Source organism: Ambystoma mexicanum, chromosome 2p (assembly GCF_040938575.1).
Source record: "Ambystoma mexicanum isolate Mex_15411 chromosome 2p, UKY_AmexF1_1, whole genome shotgun sequence".
Classification (NCBI taxonomy): Eukaryota; Metazoa; Chordata; class Amphibia; order Caudata; family Ambystomatidae; genus Ambystoma; species Ambystoma mexicanum.
This window is the reverse complement of record NC_090923.1, coordinates 1,301,885,018-1,301,897,599: the sequence shown is the minus strand read 5'-3', so window position 1 is coordinate 1,301,897,599 and position 12,582 is coordinate 1,301,885,018. Positions and strand designations below refer to the sequence as shown.

General features: G+C 45.9%; 1 protein-coding gene across 3 annotated transcripts in view; it reads right to left on the bottom strand.

Moving 5' to 3' along the window:
- The window catches only part of RSPH10B (radial spoke head 10 homolog B), a 765,802-nt gene that overhangs the window by 31,802 nt on the left and 721,418 nt on the right, over positions 1-12,582 (bottom strand). For all 3 annotated transcript variants that reach the window (XM_069645637.1, XM_069645638.1, XM_069645639.1), the window contains one exon: positions 2,085-2,265. In XM_069645637.1, coding sequence (XP_069501738.1) covers positions 2,085-2,265 — 181 coding nt within the window. The remainder of the gene's footprint in view (positions 1-2,084; positions 2,266-12,582) is intronic.

Genomic DNA, 12,582 nt, shown 5'->3' with positions numbered 1-12,582 from the left:
TTGTGAAACTCTCTGTCCTCCGTGTTCCTTTACAGTGGGGGTTGTAATTGTAGTGTGCTAGAACGGTCTGTTGTAGTAATAATAAAGTTGATATTTTATACAACCTTGACTGGACAATCCCCTTTATCATTGGGTAATAATTGTGTTTTTTCTTTGTTGCAACTAACCAATGATCCACAACCTTGCACAGATAAGACTGCTGTTCCGTCCACATTACCAAAATTGGACAAGGAGGTCTTATAATTTACTTGTATTCCAATCTGTTCAGATCCCTTCTGGTGTACTAGAGGTGTGGGGTTGATTGATGGTTTAGAAACCAATATTCATCCCTGGACCACTGGTGCACCGGAAGTTGATTCGTCACAGGGACACAGTTCAATGACCGCAGAATAAATCCCTGACTTGTGTCCTCTGCTCTGCTCGAAGGGCTGTGGAGAAACACAGCAGTATACAAAGGCACCATAGCAGCACCATCATGAAGTGTGCCTCACAATGAAGAGCGCACACAGACTTCTAGAAAATAAATCCAATCCGGATTACGATACTTGATAAAAGAAATCATTCTGGAATGGTTTCTTTTTAGAATAAAAGTGTAGGAACAGTGAAACTGCTGAAAATAAAGTATCAGAGCACCGCTCCTCCTCACTTCGACCACTGCTGCCACATAGCCTGTGCCTCAGAGCTTCCTGCCTGAGGTCAGCTCTCTCAGTGTGTCCGTGCAGAGATAATTCACTCCAGTCAAGCCCTGGTGCACTGAATTTGTTCTAGTGTCTGCAGGAAGCTGCTTACAGCTACAAATTAGGGTAACCAGATGTTTTGCCGGGGTCGTCCCGGTATTTTACCCTTTTTCCCGAGACTTTTTAAACTTTTAAAACCCTGTCCCGGGATTTGAGGGATGGCAGACTAATGTCCCGTTTTTTGCCGGTAATCCTGGAATAAATACCCTCCCCCTTCCTCCATGGTTTCTCGTCTCCAATGAGATTTTAATAAACAGTACTTTGCGTGGAAAAGGCATCGACATGGAAGTACGACTACCATTTCGTTGGAGCCTTATGTGTGTATTAGTCATTTTGTGTTTGTCTGCTGAAACTGTAGTCCTACCTCTATGTTAGTGGCCCATCCTGCTGAAACTGAGTCCTACCTCTATGTTAGTGGCCCATCCTGCTCACCCTTCTACAAATGCCTTTCATCTGATTGTCTGTTTTAAGGTAATTGAAATGTGTAAATTAATACATTTAATTTTATACGTGATATTTTATTTGACAAGCCGATGTTTTGAGGGCAGTAAGTCAAAGGCAAACAGAACATTGCCTGGCTGTGTCGGTTCTGTGTGATTATAACAATTGAAATTCTGCCACTTTACCAGGTATTAACTCCAAATTATACATTGTAAAGAACAGTTTCAAATTTGACCACTTAAAATATTTTCCTCAATTGTGTGATTGGTTGTATTTGAAAGCTCCAGTGGCACTGGAGTTGAGAAGTTAAATATGTTTGTCATGCAGATTTATTAGGTTTCCTTGAATTGTTTTCACCAAATGTAGTTTCTCTGGATTTCTTGTGCTGATTGCACCACGTTTTTTACTGAAAAATGCAGGGGGAGACTCCCCAGCGCCTCTCCTTCCACCCACAACTCCACCCCACTCTACACCATACCCCCAGCTTACCACATATAGATTTGCAGTAAAAGAAAGTGGTAAAAAGTTCAACAAGAAAATGTTCGAAAAATGCCATTCCCGTGAATGTGAAGAATATCGGTCAGGCTACCAATGGTTGGGGTATAAAAAGTCAACGTATTACATTTGAAAATGAATATACTGTGTTTCTGATAATTCACATGACTTTTTTTCTGTGGTGTTATTATCCTAATTAACATTTTTGAAACTTGAAGAATCCTGGTAACAGAAAGTTGGCATGTATGTCTCATGCATCACAACATAGTCATGGCAGAACTGTGCAGTCCAGGCATCTCCAACCTTTGGCTCCCTGCATGTTTTGGACTCCAACTCCCAAGATCCCTCATAACTGGGGTGCCAAAGGTTGCAAAACACCTGATGAAGTCAAAACAAGGTGTCAAATCTTACGCTGCTTCTTCTTCAGCCTTGAGGGTCTGTTGCCTCTCAATCACAGCCAGACGCTCTCTACTCCTCGGGATCTCTTCTTTTACATGTTCTGCTTGTTCATGGGCGGGGAAGAAAACCTTGACGAAAAATATGTAGATCTGGCTGAGCCACAAAGCAAACTTGTCTTCCTCTGTAAGGGTTTCTGTAAAACAACAACCACACAAGTGAGAACAATAACACAGTGTTAATGCAATGCAGAAGCAATGTTCACATATAAACATTTGGATCAGCCTATTAAGCTTTAGCGCTTTTCAAAGGGTGCAAGGAAGCGCTCCTGTGGTGAAACTGCTGAGAGAATAATGGTGCGCTGCAGGACCAGCAATGGTACAGTCCCAGATGTGGAAGAGTCGACTTCTGTCTCGAGGGTGGCAGCGATCAAAGCACAAACCAAGACCTGTGTAAGTTCGACAGCTAATGTTATTTGTGGAAAAAAATGTACAAGCTGGGTCAAAAAAATTGTAATAGCTCGGAGAACTTAACTAACCTTAATACAATCAGTGGTGGCCGGTGGACTTTATAAATGGCGGGCAATTATTGCTTCCTTGTAAGCGAGAAAAGGAAGCAAGCCCGATCCCTAAAAGGAGGGTTGGTGTGGGATTAGAGGGGCATGGTGTTCTCCTCCCTTCCTCCCCCGAGAAGTTATTTGTATAACGAGTGGTGATCATGTGTATTTTGCATATGATTTACAGTCAAGTCTATGAAGGGAACACACACAACATTGAAATTTCATCAGGCGCCAGTGTGGCAGGAACATTTTCCAGGAGCAAATAGTGAATGTGGCCATTCGAGAACCGTGCTCTCAATAGATTAATGCGCAGTCGCCCAAGTGACTGTCGGAAGAAATGATAGTCTGTCTCTAGCACATATGAAAAATGCACCAGATATGCCAGTGCGAATCCACAATGTCTCAAAGATTTTGTCAGGCGATTTAATGCACACATCAATTATTGAACTGGAGATCACTTACGTCCCGCGAGCGCAGTGACGTAAGGCACATATTAATAAAGCGCCCGTCCCGCCAGAAGGCAGGGCAGTTCCGGGCACAACCCATTCCACGCGTGTTGTGCGTTTGTTCAGCTCCTCCGCCAGGTCCCCATTGCAGGCCCTGACTCGCTCTCCCTTCAGCCGGCGCACCGGCAGGGCACAACGCAACACTGGCGACGAGGGACGGATAAAGTGAACACTAGAGTAATAAGCTATAACTCGGCCCACAAGCCCTCGGCAAAGGCACATTTTTGGAGACACGGTAGGGGACCCATCCCCCACCCAAAAAAAACCATGTTTTTCTTCTCTTCCATCTTCCATCTCCTTCTGCAATGATCCAACATCCACAGAGCACTGAAAAAGATACCAGTCGAGGTAGATGGGAACCTTCGGCTTGCCTGCTACTCAATTTTCAAGCAAGGTGACGCAGGTACACCGCCCCTCCTGCCCCCCAACAAGGAGGGAAAAATAAACTGTGGCACGTACAGGGGACACAGTTGGTGGCAGGCCCTAAACAGCAACAACTTGCCCCTCTCCTCTAGCATTTGCCAGCATACACCCCAGGGAGCGGAGGTGAGCCTCGCAGCGCGTTGTGGCAAGTGGGAAACCGAGGAGCCAGCCCATCTGGACTGCAACAAAGGGAAAAAGAGCCCCCAATCGCGATAGTGAGTGAAACGCTGGACTAAAAGAATGCCCATAACAAGGGCCGGAAGAACTGCATCAAGACACAGTTTAGCTCAAGTTCAGTATGCCCAGAGGCAATAAACATAATAGAAAGGGGCCCATAGACGCATACACCAGTGCCAATATGGGAGACCAAACTACTGGAGCGTCACGGACCGCCATCCCAGCACCACAGAGCCCAAGAGGCGACTCCCCGGATCCCTACATGGTGGCACTGCAGAATGGATTCGCTGCAGTAAGCTCCAAACTGGATGAGATTGGTACTACCATTTGGTCCATCAAAGCAGATCTCCACCAGTTGAACGCACGAGTACTAGAAACAGAAAACCACATAAGCACCGTCGAGGACACTGTAATCACCCACGGCAAGGATATGAAAACCATCAAGAAACACTTGAAGGTAGTCTAGATGAACTGTGAAGATTTGGAATCGAGGTCCCGCCGTAACAACATCAGGGTGGTAGGGCTGGCGGAAAAACAAATTAATGTCCCAATGGAGGTTTACATGGAAGAAGTAATCCGGGTAGTATTCCCGGACACACAGCTCTCACAGCAGTTTCTGATCGAGAGGGCCCACAGAGTCCTGACTCCCCCTCCCCCGAAACCCGGTGCACCGCCACGCACAGTCATAGCCCGCATCCTCAACTACCGAGACAGGGATGCAATCCTGCGGCTATCCCGAGAGTAAGGCACCCTAACATATGACTCTGCAAAGATACACATCTATCCCAACTTTTCGAATGGGGTACAAGCTGCTCATCGCAACTTCGACCATGTCAAAAGAGCGCTAAGGGCACGAGATATCCCCTATGCAATGATGTACCCCGCCAAGTTGCGCCTACAACATGCTGGAAAGACGCACTATTTTGAATCCCCCGACGAGGCCATGGGGTATATCGAATGGAACATCCCACAAGCAACAAATGACAAGGATCCAGCACCCGGACGCAGCAAATGAGACCATACCAAGAGCATGAGAAGACAGAAGAATCTACAAATTCTGGATACACGAAGATACAGGTGCGGTGGCATTCAAAGCGGTCTGGTTGGCAGACTGAAAAGGGGAGTATGACCGTACAGAGCCACCCATCAGTTCAAAGGTTGAAAAGTTCTGAGGGTTTCACACCATCCAGTTGGGGTGATGGTGAGGGAGGGGGGCGGTAAGGGAGATTGGCCAGTTGCCCATGGGCAGAAGCAAAAGAAGCGCTCGCGTGCATGCGAACCAGGAATATACACCCTGCTAAAACAGCAGGAAGTAGACAGAGGAGGAAACGGAGCACAACAAACAAAAACACTGATGAGTACGGCACAAGTAATAAGATACTACCACAGCAGAGAGAGAGGCTGCGACATACCTATGACAAAATAACCGAAGACACAGGAGATGCAGGAGGTTAGGCTACTCACGTGGAATGTGCGGGGTTTGGCACATCCGATAAAAGCAAGAAAGCTACTAGCATATGCAACTCGGCATAAGTTAGACATATTATTCTTACAAGAGACGCACGCCACCAGGAAGGTTACGGATGCATTCGCACGAAACTGGGGTCAATGGTGAGAGGGGTCCTCACAATAGTACACAAGAGGGTGAACTTCCGGACGTCCAAAGTACTAGCCGACGAAGAGGGCCGCTATGTGATATGTGATATCGTGGGGACAGCTACATAATGGGGAAGTCATTTTGGTCAACACTTATGGTCCAAACACAGACAGTCCCGAGTTCTATCTTTGCATCATGGAGCTAATATCACCAATTGGTACAGCGAACGTGATCTGGGGCGGCAACCACAATCTAACCCTAGACCCGGAGATGGACCGGTCGGCGGGAAATCGTAGACCAATTACCAAAGCGGCATTCACACTCAAACAGGCAAAGGTTACTTTACCCCTGGCAGACATATGGAGGCAGCTGCACCCTCTTGAACGAGACTATACATTCTACTTGGGGGTACACGATACCAGCTCACAAATTGATTTTTGGCTGTGTTCCCCCGAACTGATGCCACAGATGGAACAGATCTCAATCCTACCACGCATAATGTTGGACCATTCCCCGGTCCTCCTGAGAATGACACCCAAAAATGTGGAACGTACGACCCGCGTATGGCGCATGCCCCCAGAACTGCTCAAGGACGAATCAGTGATCGAACCACTTAGAATAGAGATAGAGGACTTTTTCGGATGCAACGCTTGCACCGTACAGACCCAGAGTTCGGTGTGGGAGACGTTCAAAGTGTGGCTGAGAGGCCAGTTGATGGGGACAGCATATAGAACCCTGAGGGAAATAAGGAAATGCTTGTCTCAGACAGAACGGGAACTGAAGGGCCTTGATACTCAGCAAACGATGCCCATAGGGAAAGAGCAGCTACAAAAAATACAAGACGCTTGCAGAAAAAGAAGTTTTCTACATGTCCCAACCTATGAGGGCAAGGAAATATGGTGAGGGGAATAAGGCGGGTAAGGCAATGGCAACCCTTATCAGAACCGAACGTGGACTCCCTGCTCACTGTGCTCAGAGAGGCACTGCTTCACCTCACTGATGAGGCCCAACAAGTCTGCAACACGTGTATGGGGTTGCTGTTGGTACTCTTGTTCAGAGAGGAATTGCCATAGCATTTTGGTGCTGGACTGCCCATGTGGGCGGGACAAAGACTGATATGCAAATGGATATTTCCCATCTGTGAAAGGTACAGTGAGCAAAAAGCGTGTGCTGCAAACTCTCATCTCAGAATAGGTTATCATGCCATGTTCTTTCTGGAGAGAAGCGCCTGCTAACTTTTTTGAAATATTTACTGAGGACGAAACCTATCCCATGCCAGGGCCCAAAGCGGACCTTTCTACTCCTGTACTCATGGCAACAAGAACCAACACCGGAGGGCCCAACCATCTCATATTGATGGGTGAAGGTATGGGAGATTACAGCGATGGAAACAACCTCAGCTTTAATTTCTGACACCATGCATAAATACATGCGCACATGGGCACCCTTTATAGACTATGTGCCAGATAAAAAACACATGTTATATAGGCCGCAACTATATAAGAATAGAATGTATCCTTGAAATAGGTAACACAGAGAGAATAGTTGGAACATTGGAGCTCAGGCACCCAATGAAGGTACAGATTTTTTGAGAGAGTTGGTAGGCACACTCGAGTACGGTTTCACATGGGAAATAGAATAATAGGTATAGGATCACATTTTTGGGTTGGGGGGAATTGTTGATACGATTGTTAAAAATTGATGTTGGTCTGTGTATTGCAAGCTACAGAAGCCTTCTTGGTACAGAAGCCTGGTCGTTTTTATCTCTGCTGTCTTGTTGAATTCTCAATAAAACAGAAGTTCCAAAAAAACTGGGATCCATATTGTGCCCAAAAGAGTCTGATGTCAGTTTCAATAACACAATAGGGGTGTCATCCTGGTAAACCATTGCCATGAAGGGCACAGCCACAATTACTTATTTCTTTTGCCTCATCTTGCTTTGCATTCGGATACATCTAGTCTAAAATTCAAGATAGGAAAAAAAGGTATGCAGTAATTGTATCGCAAACATTACAGAGTGGTAAATAACAGAGCGGACAATAACATCGAAAAACACAAAAAAGATATAAATACATAAAGGGTAGTGGCGTACGGGGCTAAAATGGGTCAGGGTGTGGTTGGAGTGGCTTAAAAGAGTGGAAAATAGAGGGGTTTGGGGGTGACCCCCCCCAAATTAAAAGCAAACAAACAAAATTCTGTGTTTTTCTGTGTTTTGTCCACAATGAAATTTAGCACTCTGTAATTGTGGTCGGTAAGATCACATATAACTGAAAAAAAGAGCTATAATTAACTTCTATTAGGGTTTGGATGGATCTGTGAGAGAATGTGTATGAATGCATGAAAAATGCACCACTGTCTCCCCAGGCCTCCAAATCAGAGGCCCACTCACCAGCACAGTGAATGGACCTCTGATTTGGGGGATGGGCGGCATGCTGGTGAGCAGCACTCGCTCACCATACTAGTGAGCTAGCCTTCGATATGGGGTTGAATTAGAGGTGAGGCCCGCTCACCAGCACAGCGAGCAGTGATCACTGTTCCGGTGAGCGGCCCTTTAATCTGGGATGAATCAAAGGCCCGCTCACCGTGCTTGTGTGGGGGCTTCTGATATGGGTGCAGCTCATTCCCCCATCTTCCAAATCAAATGCCCCCTCACCATAGTAACCGGGCCTCTGATTTGAGGATGCAGGGCAATGGGGTGGTCAGTGTTAAAGCAAGCGTAATATCATGTTTGGTTTAACTATGATGTTATATAAAAAATGCCATGCCAGAGGTATAAAACCTAACCAGACTGGCTCAGGAATGCATTCCAGTCTATCCTGTGGCGGGTCAGAAGAAGGACGCAGATAATCTGAGGACCTTTCAAAGATGGATTTATTAAAGAATATGAATAAGGCCTAACTTTACCTATTACCATTGGTGTTCCGTAACTATCAAACTAACTAAGGTGCTTGTCAGTCATCTGTGAAAGTCCACAGTCCAAAAACGAACGCTAACTGACTTTACTACTATTCTGACAACTAAAGACAGGAGAATGACTCCCTTCTCCTGGGGTTCGATTCTCACAAATCTCTTATTCTGGGTTCTCCTTAATAGGTGACTTTTAAATATTCTTTCGTGACTTCCTTACCCAGTTCATGTAACGCTGTCAAGACTTTAATATCTGAGAAATAGCAAAAGTCAGATAGTTTCTTTGACCTTCAACAAATACTTTGATCCGTATTACTGTGTTTTGCGTAACGCTGGTTTCCTCGTTTGGGATTTGCCTTCTGGGTGATTACAGTTCACTTCTTTTCTAGATAGTCCTTGTCTTTTACAAACTCTAGGGTTTCTTTATATTTCAACTCACTGCATTCTCCTTCATTTATGTTCCCCTCTTTCCTTTTCCAATAAAGGGGTACTTCCCCTCTTCCCAAGGTAGAGATATCCACAACACTCTACTATTCTCCCTCTTGGGGCTTTCTTCTCTTCTTCTGAATTCATAGCATTTTTTTTGTTCATAGGATTCTCCTTCTAGAACATAGGGCCTCATTACACGGAAGGCGGTGAGCCATGGCGCTATTAGCGCCATGGCTCATGCCGGTAAAATACCGGCACCGCCTTGGCGGAAAGGGGATTTACCGCCCCATTCCAAGGTTGGAGGGGCGGTAAATCCCCCTTCCGCCATTGCCCTTCCCCATTCCCATTTCTGCCCCCATAGGGCTCTATGGGAATGGGGAAGGCGCTAATTACGGCACCGCAATTTTGCGGTGCCGTAATTAGCTCCGAGGTCCCTTAGCGGGTTGGTTTTTAACGCCTGCAAAAAGCAGGCGTTAAAGCACCAACCCGCTAAGGGACCTCGTAGTAAGGCGGTAATGGTTAACGGTCACCGTTACCATTAACGGTGGCCGTTAACCATTACCGCCTTCCGTGTAATGAGGCCCATAGTCTATCGGCCTCATCACGAGTTGGGCGGTAGCCCTTAAATGCGGCTGTAACGGTGTTACCGCCGCATTTAGGGTCCACCCAATCTCGAGTCTGGTTGCATTTACCCCCAGCAATAAGCGGGGGGTTAATGCACCGGGAAAATTCCCATTTTCAGGCGCAATTAGCGGCACGCTATTAGCACGCGCTAATTGCGTAAAAAATTCCCATTGGTCCAATGGACGCAGTGGGGAATGGGGAATTACCGTTACTGCCCAACCCGTGATCCGGCGGTAATACAGCCAGAGGGTTGGATGGTAACGCTGATACAGTTGGCGGGAATCCCAGTCAGGATACCGCCCAACTCGTGATGAGGCCTTCTGTCTTTTGACATATATAGTACTCTTTCTCCTCAAGTGTTTGTCTCTTAGTTTTAGTTTCGCTCGCTTGCATTTCTCTCATTATCATCATTTGTTTTTCTTATTTTCCAAGATATGCTCTCGTCGATAGACTGGGATGAGTAGGAACAGTCCCATAATGATTCCCTGGCAGCCTCCCGGACCTCCCGTTCTCCCTGTTAACTTGGATTCTCTGGGACAACGTCTCCAGAGTCTCCGTTCGCTCTGGGTTCATTGTGTTCTTTGGCTTCTCGATTCACTCCGGTATCCTACATTCCATGCTCACCTTCAGGACGGATTGGTCATCCTTCGGATATTTGGGCGGTATGCGGTTCTGATCACCTAGTGGTTTCGGCGTTGTTTTGTGGACTGCCAGTCCATCACAATGTCACTGTGTTCACGCCACCACCATCAGTTTCTCGCTTTCTTCTTCTCAAAGGACCAGTGTTCTGCTTTCGGCTCCAGAGCAGTTTCCAAACTCGCGGGGTCCGCAGGTTGCAGAGTCTCCTTCCCTTTCAGCTGGTACGTCGCCCTGGACCTTTTCTGGCTCACTTTCACATCTCTCTCCCTGCGCTTGTTGCAGTTTCTCTCTCTAACATATGTTAGTTTTCTCTTCATACAGGTCTCTGTATTGTATATTCTTTTGTAGATCTTTTGTAGATCTGATAGTCCAACGTAGGCCACTTCGGGGTCTCCTTTAGGGTGTTCCTCACAGGAACAGGAGTCAATGTCCCCAGAGGGGGAGTCTCTCCCGGTAAGGTCCCACTTGCCTCAACCTCCAGGGAGAGTGTTGCGGAGCTCCCTAAAACATACCCCATGATGGAATAGATGGGACTATCAGAGGTAAAGAACAGTGTATTATCCAGAGACTTGGCTCAAGACAAAACTAAAATATACTGTATCAACCAAGAAAGAAGATCTGTCCCTTTAAACAAAAATCTCCATTTAACTGAAATGAGGAGACAGAAGGAGGATTACAAGCCGAGGCAAGGCAAAGTATAGAGATGTGCACAGGCAGAGAAGCTCCCTTATACTATACCACCTGAGAGTGGCAGAGCTAAGGTGAGTCGCGAGTTTTGGAACTGCTCTCAGAGCGAGAGCAAAGCAGCGGACGCGCAGTGTTCAAACGGTGTAGTGAGAAACCGAGGAGTACACAGTGGTGGCATGACCACAACAACTTTGTGGTGGGTTGCGTGTCTATACCACAACACCAAAAACAGTACGCTGTGAAGCAAGCAAACCGTCCAGATACCCGCAGTGGCAGCGGCTTGTATAGAAAGAAGACACCAACACCGGGAGACCTGAGAAGACGAGAAGGCTGAGAATGCGAACAACCGAAGAGAACCTGAGCGAACACAGACCCTGGAGACGTTCCCCCGCAGAATTCAAGGTAATGGGGAGAACGGCAGAACAGGCAGACCGCTGGGAAATCATTATGAAATACGAGGAACTGGTGCAGAGAAGCAGACGTGTACGTCACTGATAGACCCCACCACCTCACCTCCAACCTATTGGATGAATAACAAGAAGACACTGTGCATGACACCTGGTATAATTCCAATACTGCATCGAGTGTATGAGAGATGTTATGCACTCAGACATCCGTACCAAATGTATCCTCAAACTAAAGTAGTAGCAGGAGATTTGGCAATACCATTGAATATTTTAGAGTTGTAAAGAAAATTTGATAGGTGCAAAGTGGCGTTATGAAGAGAAGAGACGATGACGCACTGGAACAATATAAGAATACTTAAAGAATGAAGAGATAATTGAAGAAACAAGAGTAATCATACTTACAAGTGAGAAAAAAACATATATAGAAAGAAGATAATTAACCAGATGATAGTGAATGTATATACGCAGAAGTGCAAGGTAGAGGAGTCACATAGAAGCTTGCTGCAGTAGAAAAAATAACATGGGTGAATCGGCTATGTTGGACAGATGGACGTTGGCGTTGAATAATAGTAAAGTGAAAGTCCCAAAGGCAAGAGACCAGGACTGCAGAGCTGAGAGAGAAATATAAATTAGTGCATGAACAAAGAATAGCTGTTGGCCAGAGATCAAGGGTGCCACAGCGAGAAGCTACTGAAGGGTACAAGGTGAGTCAATGAGAATAAGTAATGCACGCAGGACATATTTCTCTTAGATTAAGTAAATGAGCGAACATTTGTGAATGCCAAGCATTGAGGAATAAAGATGCAGAAAAGTATACGTGAGACAGAACAACCAAGTCTCCAGAGGCCGAAGAGGGTAATCCTGACATAATTGAATCAAAAACCACTAAATAAAAGGCAAAATGGACAAAATCGTGGTCTCTTCATGTTTGAAATAAAGTTTATAAACAAAAAAGTCTGATAACTAAAACTGAGAAAATGCTTGACATTTGAATCACCCAGTAAAAATATACAGGAGGAAAATGTAAGGTGGTTGCATTAGGGGAACAATGGGGTATCTACTTGTTTAAATAGTAAAATAGAACTTTTTTTAAAAAAGGGCAGAAGGACACAGCTTTCTAGAAAGGAGAAGGAAGGGCCATCAGGACACAAGAGGAAAATACAGAGAATGCCCTGTTATGATGTCACATATCTGCCATTAAGGGATGGAGGAGAAAGGAGCTTCCACATTCACCAGCATTCTCCAGTTAATCATAGAGGGGCCAGAATTACAGGAGTTCTTCCTGCACTCGTCTCTTAGTCTCCTGGAAAAATGTCAAGGACGGGGTGCCAGGAGAAGGTCTGGGCCTGCAGTGGTCTTTGTGTCACTAGAGAAGGAGGGGCTGGGGTTTGTGGTGTAGACCACGAGTAGCAGTTTGTTTGCAAGAGGGCCTGGAGATGAGGCACAGGAGAGATAGGGGTTTCAGGCATAAAGGTAGACAGACCATGCTCTGGACCAGGAACTTTGTCAGAATTTAGGTGGCTTCAGAGACAAAACCGTCTAACTGTAACAAGGCTAT